The sequence below is a fragment of the Artemia franciscana genome, chromosome 17, assembly GCF_032884065.1.
Source record: "Artemia franciscana chromosome 17, ASM3288406v1, whole genome shotgun sequence".
NCBI lineage: Eukaryota > Metazoa > Arthropoda > Branchiopoda > Anostraca > Artemiidae > Artemia > Artemia franciscana.
In genome coordinates, this window is record NC_088879.1 from 40,333,016 (window position 1) to 40,356,778 (window position 23,763).

Genomic DNA, 23,763 nt, shown 5'->3' on the forward strand with positions numbered 1-23,763 from the left:
AAAACTAATTCTTTTTATGTAGTCCACATTGTCTGCTAAAAAACATGGTGAGATCTGATGAGTTGTTTTACAGTTATAAACACCGTGACAAAAACAACAACAAAAACAAGAGATTATGCTATTTGACTGCAAGGTTGAAAGGTAGTAGCGTCTAAATAGTATTATCTAGAGCAGGATTCCGCACTGCCTTCTTTTTTTAAGTATGCCCCACAGCACATGTTATGTCAGATTATCAACTAGAGAGTAGTATTAGTAGAAACAAATTGAAAATTATTTATTTTTCTAGTACTTTCTTAAAATTAAAATTTGACTGAATTTAAAAATACTTAATATTCCCACAAAACGGCACGTATAAACAAACATTTCATCTAAGTAGCAATTTTGAGGCCATAACCACAGAGGTTTCCCTAGAAGAGTCTCATAGAAGGCTCCCAGCTCTATAATGGCTTATTTATAACTTTTTCAACCCATAATAGAGGGGATGCTAATATAAGAATAATATTATCTGGAGGCAAAACACACTTTCTAAATAAATGTAACTGCGCTTTCAATGAGCTGTACCTTGGGTGAAGCCTTGCCGTCTTTTTGGACAGAATATTACCACGAAGCCGGGTTAGGAAACATACATCAGTGAAATTTTTCGCATTATTCACCTGTTGTTTTTACATATAGATAGCATTTAGCAACAATTTTTACATATAAACTACTCCCGAGTGTTTTTTTCCATATAAACTAATTACAGTACATTTTAATGGTAAATCGAAAGAAAAATACTTTCCAAACCTGGAACTATACCCCCCCCCTCGAAAATATAAGCAGTTTTTTTTTAAGATTTAACTGATTTTTAACTCAATCACCTTACGGCAACCTGATGTGCGTTCTACAAAATAATCACGTTTAAGGATATTTCACTAACAGATCCATATCACGCAAGCAACAGAAACAATAAACCCTAGTGATGTTGATAGATGGGAGGGGTGTAGGCCCACTCATTTAGTCAGGATTCTGTTTCAGGAAGACCCAAAATACTCAATGTTGAAAATGCTCTTTTACAGTCATAATAAATTGAAAACGTGTTTAAATTCAATTTCATAAGACCAGAAACCCCTTCCCTAACCCTCCTGCCCTAGCCCACCTCCCCATTCACACCTTTATTAAAAATAGATCAGTCTTGTTGGAAAACATATTCAAAAGGCGATACGTTATGCTAGTGTTAATCAACCATTCGAATCGTACCATATTACCACTTAAGGAGCTGCATGACAGAGGAAACTTTTCCAATCTCGTTCGTGATGGCAAGTAATTTACTGTTGACTAATCAGAAAACGGTCTACACGCGTCAAATCAGTCATGCAAGCCCTTAATCAGTAATAAATAGCGGCCTTGATAGAGAAGAAAAAACAAATCAAATAACGAATTGTTAATTTTGGAAACTTGAAAAATATCTTATAGAGTCGATCCAGTTTTTTTTATCCCTAGGCAACTGGATTTGAAGCTCGTATATAAATAAATAACGTTCATATATAACGCTCATATAACATAATAAATAACGCTCATATATAAATAAATATCATAAATAACAAATTACTAATTCTGGAAACTTGAAAAATACCTTATAGAGTCGATCCAGTTTTTCTTATCCCTAGGCAACTGGATTTGAAGCTCATATATTTCTGGTTCTAATAAATCCGAAGATATTAGGTATATACCTCTAGAATCAAAACCAGCCTTGTCACGTACAAGCAGCTTTTCTAGACTTATTACTCCCGGCTTGCCATCCTAGAGAAAAGGAAGAAAGTAATCTAAAATGTCAATCAGGTGTGGAAAATAAAAAGTCAATAAAATAATGGCATTTAATCACTAGAAAACAAATAAAATGAATAAAATAGAGAATAAAACCTTATGATGTTTAATCCATATACTTGAGCATGAAGAAGGCAACGGATAAAGGGTTGATTCAATAACATTTATGTAATGTACAGAAGGGAGCGGGGATGAGTTTGAAGAGCCGTATTGGTACCGGCAGGCCTATAGGCCTTAAACTGCTCGGGACAGGCAGCTCAAGCACCCGCAGTTCCCAAAACACTTCATTAGAATTACGTAATCTCATAAGAAGAACCCTTTGGTAGCTGATTGGAGGATATTTTATTTTTAGTAAAAACGTGTTCTAAAGTGTCTGAAGTTGTCAAAAATTGTGCGAGTTCTTTTTTTTTTCTGTGCCCTTTTTGTTTTTCTTTTCGTTTTTTATACTCCTCTATAGTGCATTTGTATTGTATGCAGAGGGTGATAATAAATTATTATTAGCATTAGAGTATACATATTCATTCACAGTTCACATAGCTGGGTTTTCGGGCCAAATCTTTCCTTTATTTGTAAGTTTTCAAGCGTATTTTTTTTTTTGCTTTTTGTTTTGCTTCATGGCGTTTTGTATATTTTTTTATATTTCATACGATCTTTTTTGTCACAAGCTCATTCACCATGACGGTTCACCAGCCGCATTGAAATATTTCGTCTCGAAACAAAAACACCGGAATTAAAATATAAGCAATCAAACAGTTCGTGGTAAGTATGGAGCGACCCGGCTCAATAGTAAACGAAACTCTAAACAACGGAATTTTGATGCTAAAATATACATCAAAAGAATCAGATTTTCATGTTGATTTTAAATATATAAGTTTCATCAAATTTAGTCTTTGTCATCAAAAGTTACGAGCCTGAAAAAATTTGCCTTATTTTAGAAAATAGGGGAAACGACCCCCTAAAAGTCACAGAATCTTAACGAAAATCACACCATCGCATTCAGCGTATCAGAGAACCTAATAGCAAAAATTTCAAGCTCCTATCTACAAAAATGTGGAATTTCGATTTTTTTTACCAGAAGACGAATCACGATTGCGTGTTTATTTGTTTGTTTGTTTGTTTTGTTTTTTTTTTTGTTTTTTTTTTTTCTTTTCCCCAGGGTTTCCCTAGGACCAAGTTGTCCTAGAATGTCGCAAGAGGGCTCACTCTAACGGAAATGACAAGTTCTAGTGTCCTTTTTAAGTGACCAAAAAAATTGGAGGGCACCTAGGCACCCTCCCAAGATCATTTTTTCTCCAAAGTCAACAGATCAAAATTTTGAGATAGCCATTTTGTTCCGCATAGTCAAAAACCATAATAACTATGTCTTTGGGAATGACTTACTCCCCCACAATCCCTGGGGGAGGGGCTGTAAGTTACAAAATTCGACCAGTGTTTACATATGATAATGGTTATTGGCAAGTGTACAGTCGTTTTCAGGGGATTTTTTTTTGGTTTTAGGGGTGGGGTTGAGGGGAGGGGACTATGTGGGAGGATTTTTCCTTGGAGAAATATGTCATGGGGGAACAGAAATTCAATGAAAAGGGCGCAGGATTTTCTAAAATTACTATAAAAAAACAATGAAAAGATAAACATGGAAAAGTTTTTTCATTTGAAAGTAAGGAATAGCATTAAAACTTAAAACGAACAGAGATTATTACGCATATGAGGGGTTCTAAAAATACTTTAGCATAAAGAGCGAGGTATTTAGGAGGAGATAAATACCTCGCTCTTTATGCTATAGTATTTTTTAGTAATTTCAACTATTTATTCTACGGCCTTTCTGATTCAGGGGTCATTCTTAAAGAATTGGGACAAAACTTACGATTTAGCGTAAAGAACGAGGTATTAACGAGGGTACAAACCCCCTCATATACATAATAAAAATTAAAGAATATAAAAGTTTGTTACGTAAGTTAATTCTTAAGTTACGTATATTTTTTTACTTATAAAAAAATTCGTTATAAATTAAAATTTGTAGTTGCCTTTTTATGTAACCGAAAAATTGCATGGTAACTAGGCCTCCTTCCCCATCCCTTATTTCTCAAAATCGTCTGATCAAAACTAAGAGAAAGCTATTTAGCCAAAAAAGGAATTAATATGCAAATTTCATTTTAATAATTTATGTGTGGAGAGCCAAAATCAAACATGCATTAATTAAAAAACGTTCAGAAATTACATTAAAAAAAAAACTAATTTTTTTTAACTGAAAGTAAGGAGCGACATCAAAACTTAAAACGAACAGAAATTACTCCGTATATGTAATGGGTTGTCCCCTCCGCAATCCCTCGCTCTTTACGCTAAAGTTTGACTCTTTGCCACAATTCTGGTTTTTAAAACAATTAAAAGCTTTAGCATAAAGAGCGAGGGATTGCGGAGGGGACAACCCATTTCATATACGGATTAATTTCTGTTCGTTTTAAGTTTTAATGTCGCTCCTTACTTTCAGTTAAAAAAGCTAGTTTTTTTTATGTAATTCATAATAGAAGCACCAGAAATAGGTGTTTCTTAAAATGTGTACATGTGAGAAACTTTTCCGTTCATACTAAGTAAAAAACGTGCCACTCTTCTCTTTCGGAGTTAGCATAAAGCGTTTTTTTCTTCTGAATTTCATGCTGTTGTCTTTACAGTTGGTCTTTCAAAAAGATCAATATGCCCCCCCCCCCCCATCAGGGACACATCTTAGTTCTATTCACAACTGAAAACCACGATTTATTTAGATTTTTCGCTTGGTTGTTTCTAAGATTATGAAGTTTTTAGGGTAATTCTTCATATTCGATAAACATGATAATAAATATGGAAACCAATTGGATCAATCTGACAAAAATTTTCCTCCGTAAGAATTCAAACACGAACAACAAGTAGCTTCGGCTTCAATTAGCTAATTTTCTTCCCAGTTTTTTTTTTTTTTTTTTTTTCAATTTGGCACACGCTATTACAAAGGCTATATCCAGCGTTGAGGGTTAGGGAATTTCAACCCCCACCCCCCGAAACGTTTCTCCGACTCGTAAAAATGTAACAAAAATGAAAAAAAAAAACAAATTTTTTATGCGTTTTTGCCCCCCCCCCCCCCCCCGAAAATCTTGGTTACGGCCCTAGCTATTACTAAAATATCCCCAATCGAATCTATGAAGCACTTATCAAAATGAGATTTAATTTTCACCGTCATTGATATACTTAAATGGTAAGATCAAGACAAATTTGGTATAAAAGTCTTCTCCGTGATTTGTTAATCCGTTACGGGTGGCCCATTAATAAAACAAGAGCTAAGAGCTCATATGGCACTTGTGACAAGGCAAGAAGAGCTACGAGCCAAGAGCTCATATGGTATGAGCTCTAACAAATTATAAGAACCAATAGATTGATTTAAAAGGAAAATCAGAGACTTAATGCCGGTCGGGATTTAAAATAAGAGCTCTGAGTCACGATGTCCTTCTGCATATCAAAATTCATCAAGATCCGATCACCCACTCTTAAGTTATAAATATCAATTTTTTTTCTAATTTTTCCTCTCCCTTTAGCCCCCCAGATGGTCGAATCTGTGAAAACGACTTTATCAAGTCAATTTGTGCAGCTCCCTGACACGCCTACCAATTTTCATCGTCTTAGCACGTTCAGAAGCACCAAACTCGTCAAAAAACTGTACCCCTCCCCCCAACTCCTCCAAAGAGAGCGAATCCAGAACGGTTACGGTAATCATGTATCTACAAAATTTGCTTATTCTATCCACCAAGCTTCATCCCGATTCCTCCTGCTGATGATGAACACTGTATATGTGTTCGAAATATCCAGTTGAATAATTTTATATCTATTTACTGTCAATAAAATGGTATCATCCTTATTTTGAACTGCTTTACTTTCGTCATGGAAAGGCAGTGTGGTCTTTGAAGTTATCTACCTCCACTCTAAGCGTTTTCCAAGATTTCCGATTTCCCCCTCCAACTCCTCCCAATGTCAACAGATCTGGTCGAGATTTGAAATAAGAGCTCTGAGACATGAATTCCTTCTAAACATTAAATTTCATTAAGATCTGATCAACCGTTCGTAAGTTAAAAATACTTCATTTTTTCTATTTTTCCGATTTAACCCCCCCCCCCCACTCCTCCCCCAGATGGTCAAATCGCCAAATTTCATCGTCCTAGCTTACCTGGAAGTGCTTAAAATAGCAAAACCGGGACCGACAGACAGACCGACAGAATTTGCGATTGCTATATGTCACTTGGTTAATACCAATTGCCATAAAAAAAAAAGAAAAAAGGAAAATGGGGCTGAAAGGAACTTGGGATTTGAATAAATTCAAAACTGCTTGAACATTAAAATAGGTTCTCAGCTTGAAATAACCACAACTCAGGAAAAAAACGTCCATTACAATTTGATTTGATAACAATCAATAATGTGTTGTTTTTTTTATTGCTACCACATTGTGGGACTTCTTTTTAACGCACACCAATATGTGTCGAAATTATTTGTGCTCTAACAGACAACTTAGCCTGTGTTCTGCTTACTAACTTTACCACAATTATTTTACAATAAAATTACTTATTAATTACACGTAATTTTATATATATATATATATATATATATATATATATATATATATATATATATATATATATATATATATATATATATATATATATATATATATATATATATATATATTTCAATCAAACTTATTCAATGATACACGTTAATTTCGTATAGTTTTATTGTAGTTTAATAGACAAATCAATAATTTAACTTGTATCAAATAATTTAACTAATAATGTTTAAAGTTTGTTTAATATAATCTAAATAATATTTAAAAACAACCGAGCCTATGTTCTGCTTACTATCCTCAACTCTATTATACCTGCAAAAACGATTTTCCTGCTTTCAGGATATTTTAGGTTGAATACAAATAAACTTATAGCTAATATCCAGATTTACTTAATCAAACTTTAGCCTATTTGTGTTACTGTCTGTACTGATAATTTTTATTTCCTATGAAATTCATACTTTCCATACTTACTGAGTAGACTGAAATAATCATTTCCAAACATTTGAAAATTAATACGTATTGCAAAAAAAAAAAAGAAAAAAAAAAAAAAAAACTCAGTTACCTCCATTCTACATTTGCAAAAATCATGTCTCAAGGAGGCCATTTTAAGTTTTTTTTTCTTTCTTTATTAAAACTACAAAAAAACACTTATTTTTCAAAATCCGGGAGGGGGCACCATGGTTTTATTTTCAACATAGAAAAAGACAAAACTTTATTTCCAAAATCTAGGGACATTGGCAATCCCCTCCCCACCTCCCCCACACCTGGCACTGAAGACAAAAACATCTTCACTTTAGGACTAGCAATATCACAGCGTAAAACATTGGATCTGACAGGAGTCGAATTTCGATTTCCGAACAGGAATCACAAAGGAAAAGCACACAAGAATCAACCCAACTGTGCGGCAGTGATTTAGTGCTGGGCTGACTGGTGCCGGCCGGTGCTGGGCCGGAATTTGCGGCACAGTTTGCTTCCGTTCGAAAATTTTCCTACAGATTTCTCTGCAATCTATAAGAAATGAAAACAGCCCAAGTGAGAGAGACTATAAATGCTTACGCGGTGTCCGAACAGAGTGTAAATGCTTACACTTTGTCTGTGGTTCACGTACGCATTGTCCGCGTTATTGCTCATACAATAAAGAAGTAGCATAAAATTAGATCCTCACATGAGTCAAATATCGCTTTGGAAGCCTGAGTTTTTTTATTTTTTATTATTTGCTATTTTTTGTGAGTATAGTGCAGAGGTTTTTGTCTTTTTTAGCAATTACAGAAACAGAACGTTTGTCATACACATGTCATGAATTTGATTTATTGGCACCAACCATTTGATTTTAAGTATCATAGTGGATTAAATTTGTTGGTACCGACGATCTGATTCGTTGATTGCCAACCAGAGTCACTCAAAAGGGTATATACAGTCCCGACATGTTGTACAATTATCTGCTCCCTTAGAACAGTTAATACCACATTGTTGGGTCCATTGCAGTTTTCCAGCTATAGATCTGCCATACTTAATCTGATTGGAACACACTTTATTGGAATATTAATTTGAGCTGTATCTGTTTTCAATGCTTTATCTTAAGAAGGAGGACTCAACCCTTCTGACAAACAACTATGGATTCTTTTTATAACGTATTTTTTTTATTGTTTTTTTTTATAACGTGACTTACCTCCTTGTTTTTCTCTCTCTTCTTCATCTTCCTATGCTGTTTTCTTAAATGTTTTAGTTGTTTGTTTTTGTTTTTTTTTTATGAAGGTTTCTAGATGTAAAATCAGAATGTTCTAGGTTATCTACTTTAATCGTTGTCTTTTTTAAAGTAAAAGGGACATGAAAATAGAAAAGCTTTTGCCCCTGGATTCATCTTTGGCCTATTCATACTACCAGAAAATGTTCAATGATTTTTCCTTTGGTTGATTCAAAAGTACTAATTTTGTCGGACAATACCACAGTTTCATCAGCATTGCCAAGTTGAACCGCAAAAATCAATTAGTAAAACTATCTAGCTAAGTTTGGCAACACTTTTCGTCCGTAAAAATAAAATATAATAAATTTATTGGTTTCCAAGACCAACTAAACCTTTAAAGGAAAGCAATATATTCTTAGGCTGCTTGTTGGCGCCACTTGTTCTTTAGCAATTTTTGCTGATTTTTAAGCCATATTTCTTTTTTAATTCAGCAACCGCTACAACGAGAAACTGCATAACTGCCTTTGGAAGTCATTTTCATTACCAATTGGATGCCCATTTTTTTACTATTGTGTAAATGTCCTTATCTAGTTCAAACAAACAGGTTTCATTATCACTGTTAGGTTAGGTTAGGTCACATTTTACTTGTGGTCACACTTTTGTCACATTTTTACCATTTCTGAACGTGTTGCTCGCTGCTCTATAACCTAACTTAATTTTTCATAAAACTTGTGAATCCACGTAGGTTTTTTTTTAGAGGCCTTTAAACTTTCTGGTAAAAAAAAATAATAAAAAAATATGGCGATCTTTCACCATAGTCAGTTTATATTGAAGCATGTATGTGTAGCATGCATGGACTTATATTGTACGACGCATGTACGACCGCCGTGTCTACGGACTCCTTGTTGTCAAAATTTTTTAGCTAATGCGTTTTTTTTACTTATATAACCCATTACTCCTTTAAAGCCCATCTTATTGGAAGGGGATGAAAGAGCTCTCCGTTCTTATAATTATATAAGCATTGTATTTACCTTTAAGATCTCTCGCTCTGGGTCAGACATTCCAGAGTAGCAGAAAAAAAATGGAGCTACAGATGCTCTAACTGCCGTTATTGAAAGGCAATTTTATTAGAAGTTGACTGTACCTGAACCGTGATTATACGTGTTATTTCCTTAAAGTATATTTTATCTGTTCAGTTTTAGTTGATTCGCAAGAAGATTTTCTTTTTTGGTGCTATGCCAATTGTGATGCATTTCATTATGTTTTCAATTTTTCTTTATTTAACATAGTCTTTTTTGTAAAATATTTAGTATATTTATATTCCTATTTAGATTTTCTTTTTTGCTGTTGTGCCTATTGTGATGCATTTCATTATGTTTTCTCTTTTTCCTTATTTAGTATAACCCCATTTGTTAACTGTTATTCAAAACGGTATTCAAATCTCGTTCATTTATGTTTAAGCTAGTAAATTCCATATCTTAATTGAAGCTTTTTTTTCATCCATTTTCCATGAAGGGTAAAGACAATCCATAAAACACTTAACTATTGCAAAGGCACGTAAGCTCAAAGAAAATGTAGATCCAAATTTACTTTACTAAGTGTGTCAGTAAACCGCTATCATTCAATACTCTTCAAACAAGAAATTCTATCTTCAATTTTCAAGCATAATAACAGTCTCCACAGAAAAGAATCAGCGAAAGACAAAACATTCTACTTGATAAGAATAAAAAAGAGTATTCAAGTCAAACCATGCCTCACCTCATTTGACCTGATCCAAGAAGGGGAGATAACAACCTAGCCCAAACCATAAAAGTAATATACACCCTTCTTCCATATTTCGTTTTCAACTGAAATAGCAATATAGAAAACGCAAAAAAAACATTCAATGGAGAGAAACCATGTTCAACACAAATCAAGCAACATCTCCACTAGGTCTCCCCTTGCAACAGTCAATAGCAACGAGACTGTGAAAAAGAAAAAAAAAATAAGATAAAAAAACATAAAAAAAATTCAGCAAAAGATTAAAAGATCAAAGACAATCCACGACAGATACTACTGTTAGACGCTTAGTTTGAAGGAAATTTGACTTTCCTTTTAAGGAACTGAATTTGAATTATTATCTTAAAACAAAGCAAAGCATTATATTTAATCTATAAATTCAAAAATGATCCATTTTTGATTCTGATTTAATTTACGGTCACATTGAGATGACCTCTACACTTTTCTCTCTCCCATTTCTTTCTCTTTTTTTTGACTTAGCTGTTCATTTTCCTGATATGCTCTTTTTTATGTTTAAAGATGTATTTCATTGAAGTGTTATATTTATGTTCCATGTTTTAAGCTGACACAACGAGCTCTACTCTCCATTGGCTGGAGTGGAATTAGAACTATTTGTATTAATAAAGATTATTCATATGGTGCCGAAGTTTTAAGAGCAGAAGTAGATCACCAACTTCATATTTTATATTCTATGAAAATATATTTTAAATAAGTTACAAATATCTTAAATAAATTATATTTTATATATTGTTTTTATATTTTATATTTTAGGAATGACATAGAAAAGAAATTAGAAGGATAAAGTCTAATCATGCCTCACCTCTTCTGACTCGATCCAGAAGGAGAGATACCCACTCCGCCCTAACAGTGGAAGCCTTATACACCATTCTTCCATCTTTCATTACCCAGCACAATAGGTGTTCACTCGCACAAATATCACAGAAAAAAGGTTCATCAAAGATATCCCACAGTAGATGTCGTCATTAAAACACTCAAGATATTGAAATTTGATAGCCCCATTTTAGATTATTTGGCTTTTACCTACTGACCACATTTGAAGAAGCCTATTAATTTCGTAGGAGGTAAGTTGCCTATGATTGGGACAGAAAATACCTAACCTCTATTGGGAGGCAGAGGCAGTACTTATACCTCAAAGACTCCTTAGCATGATTTACAACAAACTGAATTTAAACTATTGACTTTAAGCAAAATAATGGACTACATACAATGCAATTTTTATGAACATAAATACGGTTCAGTAAAATAATTTATGAAATAGAAATATAAAAGATCACAAGACCTCTAGCCTCTAGATTGTTTTTACCCTAAAATGCTCGTTTTTAATCTTGACTCCCAATCTTCAAAAAAAAAACAAAAAAGAAAAAAAAAAGTTTGACATTATTTCCCTAAGGCCTGTGTTCTGGGTGTGCTTATGTAAGCCGAGTTTAACCTGTGCCAGATTACCAAACTTAAGACATCATAAATATATCTTACAATTATAGATCATAAATTTGGAATGATTTATAAACTAGATGCAGTAAAAGAACCTTTACCTGAGCGAAGAAATGAAATTTTTGATTATTTTCCAGCAAAAAGAAAATAACATCTGAGAGGACAACAACTGTGGCAACTTGGACTTTCCCACGAGCGTTACTCAATACAGCCACACCTTCAAACCTAAAGAAAGGGGAGAATAGATTAATAACGGATTTATTACGAGCTATATGTCAAAGCCTCAACCACATAACCAAACGAGGTAGATACAGGGGCGTCGTTTGCGGGGCAATGGGGAGGTAAGAGAGAGAGAGAGAGGAGAGAGAGAGAGAGAGAGAGAGAGAGAGAGAGAGAGAGAGAGAGAGAGAGAGAGAGAGAAAGAGAGAGAGAGAGATAGAGATAGGGGGAGGAGTAGGAGTGAAAGAGAGTGAAAAGGTGAGTGGGGGAAGGGGGAGAAAAGGAGAGATAGAAAAGGGGAAAGAGAAGGGAAGGGAGAGTAAGAGAGAATTCCCATTGCGGCAAAACTTGCAGTTGTTTATTTAATTTAGGACACTCAGAGACTTCTTACTTGAAGAGAGTATGCCTACAGGCGCATGTGCATAATGTGCCTGCACACTGCAGGTTCAGTCCCCTCCCCTTACCACCTTAGGATTTTGAAAATTATCCCGAAGATTCTTTCAAAAACTCACCTGCTTTTTACTGTCTTGAAATATTCATCCACCCTCCCTTCCCGCCAAAATAATGCCCTGTGTGCATGCTACATTAAGGCAATAGGTTCAACAAGAGCAATTTCAAAATGCAACAACTTAGTTAGGTTATATACTATCTAGACCCGTACCCATTTTACCCATTTTAAAATACCCATTTTAATGCAAAATATAGGCAGATATTGTTGAAGAGTACAGAAATACATGCAAGTTTGGCAACGATTGTCAGCGAAAGTCACTTTGAATCTTTATGTTTTGTCATCAAAAAAGAACAAAGAAAAAAAGAGGCTGAAACAAATTATGCGTCAAGCAAATACGGACAACTTGTGACAAAGGTTCTTGTCCTTCCACTGTTGACTGGATTTCTGAATCCTCCCATGATTTAACCAACCTTTTTCTATACAAGCCCATCAATATTTCTTATTTCTTTGTGTCTTTGAATGTAACGATTTAAATCAAAATGAAAAAAAGGGTGGAATATCAACGAATTTTGTACTTGAATAGTACAGTCTTAGCCAGTATAGATCCCGTTGTCCCACCACAGAATTTCGGGGATTTCCCTATATTCTCTAAATATTTTGCACGGTCCAACGTACCGTTATGTCAACCCCAAGCAAAGGCTAGACTTGCTTGGGAGACAATTTGAGAGCAAAACTATATGTCTGGTTACCTCCCCACCCCTCCCAAAAATAGAAAAAAGAAGACTAAGGGAAAGTGAGTTTCTCTAATACAGACAGACAACCGGTGACAGCATCTTTTGGCCTTCCCATCTCAGCTGGGTTTCTGAATTCACTCATGATTTAACCAACCACATTTTGTACAAGTCCTTGACTACTTCCCCTTTCGTCAGTTCTATTACTACAACTGTAACTACTACTAACAACTCATCGCAGCACTAAGCCGCCGTAGCATTACACCGCTACACACACTCCTTCTCCATCCTAATCTATTCAAAGCTTCCCTTTTTACACCATAGAGTAATTAAAACTTCTCATGAAAACTCATTGATTAGATCAAATATGGTTTTCCACTTACATAAGCTTTCGATTTCCAGAAAGTAGGTCAGACTTCTTGAACTTAGTCCCTTTGTAAGCCGTCGCTGATTTGGCATCAATTTTGTTGTAAATATCTAAAAGTCTTTCTTCTCTTTCCTTTTCGGCTACTTGAGCGTTCACATCAATAATGATGTCCTGAACACAAAAAGGTCAAATAAGGTTAAATATCTTGAAAGTCATATTAAATCCCACCGTAGGCTTGACAATGAGCTATGTCCTTAATTCACACAGAAATGAATCATATAATCCTCCTTTTGGGATGCGCAATTCTGTTTCATAGCTTCTTTAGAAGAGGTTATTTTCATTGCTTTTTTAGATTATGCTATATTACGGCTATATTACATTGTACTATCATAGCTATAATATAAAATTTTCATAGATCTTTATTTCGACGACTGATTTTGACAAAAAAAAAGGAGAAAATATAATCCAAAAATAACCCAATAACCAAGCGCGATTTTTAGCCAGTGGACAAAACGAAATGAAAAGACGAAAGCATTTATTTTGGCAAGGAATTTCGCCAAGTCATTTTTAGTACTCAGAAAAAGAAAAGAAAAAAAGTTCTTTGATTATTTAGTAATTATATATATATATATATATATATATATATATATATATATATATATATATATATATATATATATATATATATATATATGAGTTGTTAGTATATATATATATATATATATATATATATATATATATATATATATATATATATATATATATATATATATATATATATATGTATGCTATTTGTAAAACATGCATAGCCAGTTTGGTCTTAGAACGTGTAAACGCCTAACTCCAGCACTGACAATGAATTTCGTTCATAAACTGTTGGACAGTGTTCAACTTTCAAGCGTAGTTTCAGCGATCTACCAATCAAACTGAAGATAGGGGGTAAGTTTTAAAATAAAAAAGTGGATACTAGAAACAGAAGTTTCTCAGACTGTTTTCTAGCTTGATAAATGACATAATGCATTAGCAGAAAAATGAATATATTAGTCCAATTTTCCGCTTATGCAGTAAAAGTCTGACGTTCAAAATCAACAAATAAGACGGATAGAAAGACGTTAAAATTACAATTACATCAAAACGACAAGAAGACGGATCGTTGATAGATCTGGACTTTTAACGAGACATGTAACTACAATAAGGCTCAGGCATAAGATTCAAGCTCATTTTTACTGATAAGGAGCCTTAGTTGTGGAGGTTGATTAAAAAGCAGTTAAAAAAGTTTAAACTTATTTTTAAGAAGTATTACTATAATACACCTTACTTTATATAATTAGTACATCTCTGTAGCTAAAAAAAAATTGTTTATTAGGATTTTGTTCATTTCAATACACCGGAAGTTGTAAAACCATACAACAAACCTGGCTAGCTCAGACTACAGTGTATCAGAATCCCAATCTCAGGGCCATGGTTTTGAGCCTGGCGTTAGGCTATTTTACTCGGTATGAAGCAAAATATTAAGATTATATTTCTGTTTGGAGAAAAGTTGCGATTCGAGAAAAAAAAAATCAACATTAGATTATTACATCCTACGCGTCCAAATGAATAAAAAATATTATTTAAATTGGAGGGGAGGGAGGCTTTTTTACTTCATAAATGAATATATCCAAATTTACAGCTTTAGTGTGTTTTGTATTAAGGCTAGGGATCGAGTTCAAACTTCAGGGGCGGTTTAGTTGAGAGGGGGGGGCAAGACGATTTGAACTGTGGTGCTGAGGAAGGGAAAGAGCGAAACAATTTCTCCCAGTCCTGATACAAGAGTATCCACTTGTTTTTTTTTATGTCTGTTGTCGTACAAGCTTTGATTCTAGTCTATATACATAAAAATAAGTTGTCTGTGTGTGTGTGGGTCAGTCGGGTGACGTCATGTTTGTGTGTTGACTGACGTCATGTTTTCGACTGACGAAATTACAGACCGGGACATCGGGACATTAATGACGACCGGGACACCGGCACATAGGGAATATAAATGACGACCGGGACACTCAAAGAGAAAGCGACCGGGACACCAGGAATGTTCGATTAGCAATCACCATCAACAAAGCACCGGGACACAAATGACCACCGGGAAACAGGGAGTATAAATGACGACCAGGACATAAGTAAAAAAAAACTAAAAACTAATAAAAAAACTAAAAAAGCTAAAAAACTAAAAAAACTAAAAAAGAAAAAAAAAGAAAAAAAGGAAAAAAAAGAAAAATAAAGGAGAAAAACAAAACTAAAAAAAATAAAAATAAAAAAAACTAAAAAGAAAAAAGAAAAAAACTAAAAAAACTAAAAAAAAAGTAAAAACCAAAAAAAAACTAAAAAGAAAAAAAGGGGAAAAATACAAAATTTATTTCATCATATACCATTTCAAAAACGAATGTATATACAGACCGGGACACCGGGATACAAATGACGACCGGGACACAGGGAATATAAATGACGACCGGGACACAGGGACACAACTACAACGGGGACGCCGGGGGGCACAGGGGGATATATAAATGACGACGGGGACACAGGGAATGTTCGATTAGCAATCACCATCAACAAAGCTCAAGGGCAATCATTAGAATCATGAGGTATAACTAAAAAAACTAAAAAAAAAGACCAATTCAAAAACGAATGTATATACAGACCGGAACACCGGGACACAAATGACGACCGGGACACCAAGACACAAGGAATATAAATGACGCCCGGGACACTCAAAGAGAAATCACAGACTGGGACACCGGGACACAAATGACGACCAGGACATAGGGAATATAAATGACGACCGGGACACAGGGCACAACTACAACGGGGACGCCGGGGGGCACAGGGGGATATATAAATGACGACGGCAACAAAGGGAATGGTCGATTAGCAATCATCATCAACAAAGCTCAAGGGCAATCATTAGAATCATGAGGTATATATCTGAATATGGATTGTTTTCCCATGGACCATTATATGTTGCATGTTCAAGAGTCGGTAAACCTGACAATCTATTTACATGCACAGACAATGGGACAGCAAAGAATGTTGTATATTGGCAAGTTTTACGTAGTTAAAAACACATATATATATATATATATATATATATATATATATATATATATATATATATATATATATATATATATATATATATATATATATATATATATATATATATATATATATATATATATATATATATATATATATATATATATATATATATATATATATATATATATATATATATATATATATATATATATATATATATATATATATATATATATATATATATATATATATATATATATATATATATATATATATATATATATATATATATATATATATATATATATATATATATATATATATATATATATATATATATATATATATATATATATATAATATAATATATATATATATATATATATATATATATATATATATATATATATATATATATATATATATATATATATATATATATATATATATATATATATATCTATATTCACAGGTGGGACATAGGGACACAACTACAATGGCGCGTAACTAATATGACGCGTAACGACTTACGCGCGCGGGGGGGCTTGGGGGGGGGGCGCGAAGCGCCCCCACCATCTAGGTGTTGGGGTGGCGCGAGGCGCTACCCCAACAGCTAGTTGTCTATATAAAGATAAGCAAACATTAGAGAGGGTTTCTATTTCTCACCAAATTTCAAGAACTTACAAGTTCTCTCATCATTTTCTACATGGTTTTCATATAGTTTTCCGTTTTTTCCCCATTTTCTCAGTTTTCTACCGTCCCAAAAACTGTTGTCCCGAAAATAAGGCTTTCGAATCGAAAAAATGTTATCCTTCTTTCGGCAAAACACAAAGAGAAAAAACAAGAAGAAGAAAAAACACTTAGAAAAGACCAGCAAAAAGCCAAAAAAGCCGTCTATAACCCTCCACTGTGGGGGAGGGCGACTTCATACCGCCACATCAGCAGTAAAATAACGTCGAGTTTTAGTTGGCTGCGACCTCACAAATGTAGTTGGATCTTTTTGGGCACTATTGGCAACGTTGTAAACTGATCTAGAGAAGGACAGAACTGATATGTCAATCAACCATTATAACAACTCTGGTAACTCTTCTACTTTCCAGGATGGAAAGAGCATACATTTTAAAATTGTGAGCCTGAAGAAATGTGAGCCCATTTTTGAATTAAAATGGAAAAGTTGTGGGCATCAAGTTATGATTAATTGTAGAAAAAGCCAAGAGAGATAGTCCAATTGAGTGACAGGCAGTTCTGGCATTAACCCTTCCCCCCTTATTAGGATTGTATAAAAATGGTTTTAGTTTATTTGTTAATAGATGATTCATGCAGACTCTCTTGACTAACGAGGGAGCGCCAAATTTATGAAATAATGTACAATCCAAGCCTTTTTGGAACTGCGCCAAGCGTGGCAGAACTGTACGGTATTCATAGTGCTTCAAGATGAACAACCCCTCAGTAATTCATATGATTTGTTTTTGTATAGAATCAAACAAAGTTTTGCTACGGAATCATTTTGTTATGGAATTTCCAGTAGATTCATTTGCCAACGTACTTTTTAACCAATTTTTTTTTGTAATAAATCTTATATTTCATTTTGAAAACGAATAATTTGGAGAAAAACTATAATTCATTAAGTAACTTTAAAACTGTTGCTCATTTTAAGCTTCAAATTCGCTCTTTACTTCCATTAGATACTTTTTTTAAGGCTGTCAAAGAACTGATACGTCAATCAACTTCAAAATTCAAAATACAAGTTAGTTTTCCTTCAATTTATTTGTTGAAGATCAAATGTAACTAGACCTACGTTGCCTGGGCAACGTGAAGTGTTGCGGCAACCTTTGTTCGGCTTTGCCGATTAAAATGTTGCGAGAGCAACACTTTGGTTTTGTTTCTTCGCTATCGGTTAAATGCTGAAGTTGTCAAAACTATCAAAGCTTTCAAAACGGCATATTCAAAGAAGAACACAATCAGTAATCACATGATCAAATTCTTCAGCGTTGAAAAAACAACAGCAAAAGAATATCGGAAAAAGGGACTAAATTGAGTTTGCAGCCAGTTGAACTTTATCCTTTTCAATCGTAGACATCGTGACGGATGGAAACTTGGAACATTATCTTATATAATCTAGTTGGTATTATAAAGCTATCCGTAACTTTTCAGGATCAAATACCATAGATGTGCACCAATTCGCACAAATTTGTAGCCCCTCATGAACCTCCTCTAGAAACCCATTCTTGCTTACAAGTCCCTCTTCCGTGAGAGACAAAGAATAACACAATCAGTAATCAGATGATCAAAGGCTATTCCTCAGGGTTGAAAAAAAAAAAAAAAAAATATTGGAAGAAGGGACTAAATTGACTTTTGCAGCCAGTTGAACTTTATCCTTTGCACACCATAGGCTCTGGCTCGAGGACAAGCGAAAACCATCCTTTTTGGCCCCAGGCAAGAGTCGTACGGAGCTTTCCAAAATATAATGTCATATTCATCAATCCGGCCCGAGGTCCACACTAACAGCCGATTATTACTTACTAGGCCCCTAAATGTCACTTTGCAGCCGGTTGAACTTTATCCTTTTCAATCGTAGACATCGTGACGGATGGAAACTTGAAACATTATCTTATGTAATCTAGTTGGTATTATAAAGCTATCTGTAACTTTTCAGGATCAAAATACCATCAGGGACCCATAAATTTCCTGTAATGATTCGCCATCCAGGATCGCTTATTATTGGATGGCGAGTCATTACAGGAAATTTATGGGTCCCTGATTCCATAGATGTGTACCAATTTGCACAAATTTGTAGCCCCTCGTGAGCCTCCTCTAGCAACCGATTCTTACTTACAAGTCCCTCTCCCGGGATATACATCCAAGTTCACCGGAAACAAATAATGGGTACACCAACTAGCAAAAGTTCCAAACCCCTTGTCGCTGAAGTCATTGTAGCCTAACAGCCGATTATTACTTACAACTCCCCTACATGTCTTACAATCGGGAACCAAGTTGTTCTTACCATCAATTACACCAGAAACAGATAATAGGTACACCAATCAGCAAAAGTTGCAAACCCCTCATTGTCAAAGATGATTATAAGCTAATAATCGACTGTTGCTTGGAAGTCCCCTACATATCTCACAATTGGTATCGGCCTATTTTTGGTTCAAGTGTGTACCTTACCACTGAAGTTGTCAACCCCTTGAAACTTTCAAACTGGTGTATGTCATGAAGGAATTTTTGTAACAAAAAATGGATGACATATACTTTGATCAGCTCATCAAGGTCTATCGATTGTCATTGAAAAAAAAAATCTATCTGTCTTAGTTTAAAAGTTGACTTTTTTGCCGGAGGCCAACTTTCTAACACCACCACTTAGAAAGGAGCAAAGGATAAGCTCTAATTTCTTTAGCAATGAGAGAACTTTTAAAGTTTAAGAGGTATATTTGATACCATTTCTCTATTGCAATCCCAAGTAGAAAAAAAAGAATGGTAAAGTCAGCTGAAATCACAAACAGAAATGGCTAGAAACAATAGATGGCAGCACTTTCGGACCCGTGGGAAAATCGCACTTTTTTGTTTCTGTAAATTTTTCTATTTATCACTCAAAGAAGATATATTGGCTGTGGGGCCGGGGAACTACCGCATATATTTAACACTTATAGATTTTACTCCATCTTCAATTTGAAACTGGTGCCTGCCTGCTTGCCTGCTAGAACGGAGCTTTCTACTCGAAAGCAGAAACATGGTTTGATGAAACGAAAGCTTGGCTGCACAACTTCAGATACTTCTCTCTGACATAGGCTATATAACTCCACTTCACTTCGCACACCATAGGCTCTGGCTCGAGGACAAGCAAAAACCATCCTTTTTGGCCCCAGGCAAGAGTTCTACGGAGCTTTCCAAAATGTAATGTCATATTCATCAATCCGGCCTGAGGTCCACACTTTCCGTAAAAACCGCACAGGTTAGACCCTTACCAGTTTCCAGGAATAAGCTGAGATCGGCGGCATAGGAAAAAAAAAACAAAAAAAAAACGGGACAAAACCAAAGTGTTGCTCTCGCAACACAATTAAAGGTGAAAAATTCCCAGTATCAGCATCGTAGAAGGAAATTAAAATTAAAGGGTGCAATAGGGAGTAAATGGAGAAAATGGAGTAGGAATGGATTGTAAAATAAGGTAAGAATTAGGCTATTTAGAAGATAGCCTAATCTTCTAAGATAGCCTAGTCGCAAAAAATACGTTGAAATTTTGTCTCAATTCTTTAAGAACAACTCCTGAAACGCCAGGTTCATTTAATTAGAATAATAAGAAGCTTTTTTAAAAGTAATAAAAACTTCACCATAAAGAGCAAGGTGTTGAGGAGGGGGAAACCCCCATCATATACGTAATAGTTTCTATTTGTTTTAAGTTTTAATGTTGGTGCTTACTTTCAGTTGAAAAAAAAAACTTGTTTTTTTTTTTATATTTAATCTCGTTATAAGCTTGCGATGAAAATGTTGCTTAGAAACTATACGAATTAAACCATGCAATCATGGCATATTACAGTGGAGTAGGAAATTTCTTTTCCTTTACAAAAACCAAATTTCACAAAACACAATGTAACTCCAGACTTTTACCTTGATAAGCTGCATAACTTGTTGAAGTTTGAAATTCTCTTCTGGCTTGTCCCTACTTGTCTTTATGAGAGGATCTACAAGCAAGGGATATTTAGTTATCCTTTGAGTAACAAAGAGGATACATTCAGGAATGCCTTTTTTCTTGCATAGAGGATTCTGAGAGCAAGTCCGAACAAAGGCTTGAAATTTCCTGTCTGCCTTAAGAATGTCTTTGTATAAAGAAACAGCTTCTTTGTGTCGACTGCAAAATTCACCATAAATCGATCTATAAAGACAAAAATATATAATATTTTATAAATAGGTATTATACATACAACTTAACAAAAATATAAACTACCGACATAAAATACAAATAGATAATTGGCATAATTTAATCTCTAGGTAACAATTACTTCATTATTTCCAGGATATAAAAACTGACGTGAGTTAAACACGCATGAACTAATTTCGGAATGCGTCGAAGTACCAAAACATTCTCTAATTATATTAAAAATATATATATTTTTTGAGGTGAGCGAAGAGGGAGCCACAAGTAAAACTGCTATTTTCCTCCAAGGTCAAAATGCAATATCAACATAGCTTCTAGGCGCGAAAATGTAAAATCCTTGGGGGAGGGGGGAAAGGATCTTTTTGGGAGGGATTCAAGCATTAAACATCCAGCTATTATACTAAAACTTCAGTTTTTCATGAGAAAAGGTTCTTTGGCTCAATCTCAGGGACCCCCACTACTATCTGCAAACATATTGTAGGCTATATCAAACAGTTCGTGGTAACGAACTGTAGTAAGGAGCGACCCGGCTCATCAAAATCGTCTGATCAAAACTAAGAGAAAGCCATTTAGCCAAAAAAAGAATTAATATTCAAATTTCATTTTAATAATTTATGTGCGGAGAGCCAAAACCAAACATGCATTAATTCAAAAACGTTCAGAAATTAAATAAAAAAAACTAATTTTTTTAGCTGAAAGTAAGGAGCGACATCAAAACTTAAAACGAACAGAAATTACTCCGTATATGAAATGGGTTGTCCCCTCCGCAATCCCTCGCTCTTTACGCTAAAGTTTGACTGTTTGCCACAATTCTACTTTTTAAAACAATTAAAAGCTTTAGCGTAAAGAGCGAGGGATTGCGGAGGGGACAACCCATTTCATATACGGAGTAATTTCTGTTCGTTTTAAGTTTTAATGTCGCTCCTTACTTTCAGCTAAAAAAATTAGTTTTTTTTAATTTAATTCAAGAGGTAGGACATAGCAGGAAAAGTGATTGTTTCCGATTCAGGGGTTTTTCCTTTAACTGTACAAGGTAAAATATAGTGTCAATAATCAAAATTTACATTTACAATCTTTTCTGTCTTGTTTTTTCTATTCTCTCTGCTTTGGCATACATAGCACGACTCTAAATTAAAACGCCAAAATTAATAGGAGATCCTATCCCTCCTTATTAGTACAAAGTAAGACATCTTCATTTGAAGTAGTTAGGACGCGAAACAACAGTTTAAACCCCTGAATGGCTAGCTTAACCTAGTCTCTAAAATAAAGAAAGGGCGAAGTCGATCCAGTTTTTTTACAATAGCACCTAGAAATGTGTAAAAAATGGGTTATTTTGACTTCAGAGATACTCAAAGGGTACTTTTAATGATAATGAAATTTGTGGTTTTATGTGGTAGATTTAAAAAACTATTGAGGCATAATGGTAATTTTACAGTTTCTTTTCTCTTGTCAATTTTATTCTATTTTACTTTTTTCATCTTGTCATTTATATTATCTATAGCTTGGCAAAAAAAAACATGCTTTTTTCACAATGACACTTTTGCGGTTCCTTCTTTCTCCTTTTGACAGTTTTATTCTCTCTGAGTTGGTAAAGAAAAAAAATGCTGACTTTCACAGTAGTAATTTTACGGTTTCAGTTTTCACCACTTGTCAGTTGTATTCATCCAACGTTTTTTTTTTTATGTTTTCTCTTCTCCTATCGCTACTTTTACTCTCCGTCAATTGGCAAGATAATACGGCGAAAACGCATTCAGTTCTACATTAGTAATCTTAAGGATTCCGTCCTCCCCTCTCGCAATTCTATTCTCCCCAACTTGGCGGAAAAAATATTACCTCTGTATTTTCACAGATCTTGCCACTTTATTTCTCTCTAGCTTAGCAAAAACAGAAAAAAAAACAATCTTTACGATATGTTTACGAATCTTGTCACCTTTCTTGTCCCTCCTAAGATCTCTAATTCGGCAAAAACTTGTTTACATAGTTTTCAAAAAATTTCCAAGTGAGAGAGAGATCCTTGCCTAGTTAGCGCGGATCAAGTTTTTCATTTCCAGGTAATGTCTTAACCATTGCTTCACCAACATCAAAAAGAGAAAGCACATCCCATATTTTCCGTTAAAAGACCTTCAAACAATAAACCTCGCTGACAAATCCAATAAATTTTATTTCACTCTCCTCAACACTAATAAAAAGCAAGGGGAAGAGTAAATTAAAAGCGACTAAAGCTCTCTTAGTGAAAGCTAAGAAAGTAGGAGCATAAATAAGCCCTTTAGAACAAATTCGAGGCTTATATGAGATAGGATGAAGACATTGCGACAAATGAAACTGATGTGGTGAAAATTAATAAACAAAATGGAACAAAAGACGGTACGTAAGAAGCGTTCATTTGAGTGAAAAATAGCTACAGTAAATGAAGCAGGGCCTAATTGCACAAGGGAGAGATTTGCAGAAAAATTCAAATGTATCAACTAGAATTGGCCCCACAAGATTTTCTCCCTATTCCTTATATTTTTACTAGATTAGACTGAGCTCTATAATATACTGTATGTAAAAATAACCGCCTTATAGACATTAAATAGCTATTACACAAGAAGCGAAAGTTTAAGGAGAACGTTATGACAGAAAATAGAACAGAACTGACATGAGCAAGATTAAGCCTTTTACGACATATTCAAGACATACTTTACTATTCTGAAAGTTTATACGATGGACATGTTTTGAACAGAATATGTCGTAAAGGGAGAGTGCGTATGAAA

At 34.4% G+C, this 23,763-nt stretch overlaps 1 protein-coding gene across 1 annotated transcript in view; it reads right to left on the reverse strand.

Moving 5' to 3' along the window:
• The window catches only part of LOC136037586 (rho guanine nucleotide exchange factor 28-like), a 330,822-nt gene that overhangs the window by 80,520 nt on the left and 226,539 nt on the right, over nt 1–23,763 (reverse strand). Inside the window, exons 18-21 of the mRNA XM_065720307.1 lie at nt 20,743–21,007; nt 13,079–13,233; nt 11,396–11,519; nt 1,613–1,779 (exon numbers count right to left, since the gene is read on the reverse strand). Of these exons, the coding sequence (XP_065576379.1) occupies nt 1,613–1,779; nt 11,396–11,519; nt 13,079–13,233; nt 20,743–21,007 (711 nt within the window). The remainder of the gene's footprint in view (nt 1–1,612; nt 1,780–11,395; nt 11,520–13,078; nt 13,234–20,742; nt 21,008–23,763) is intronic.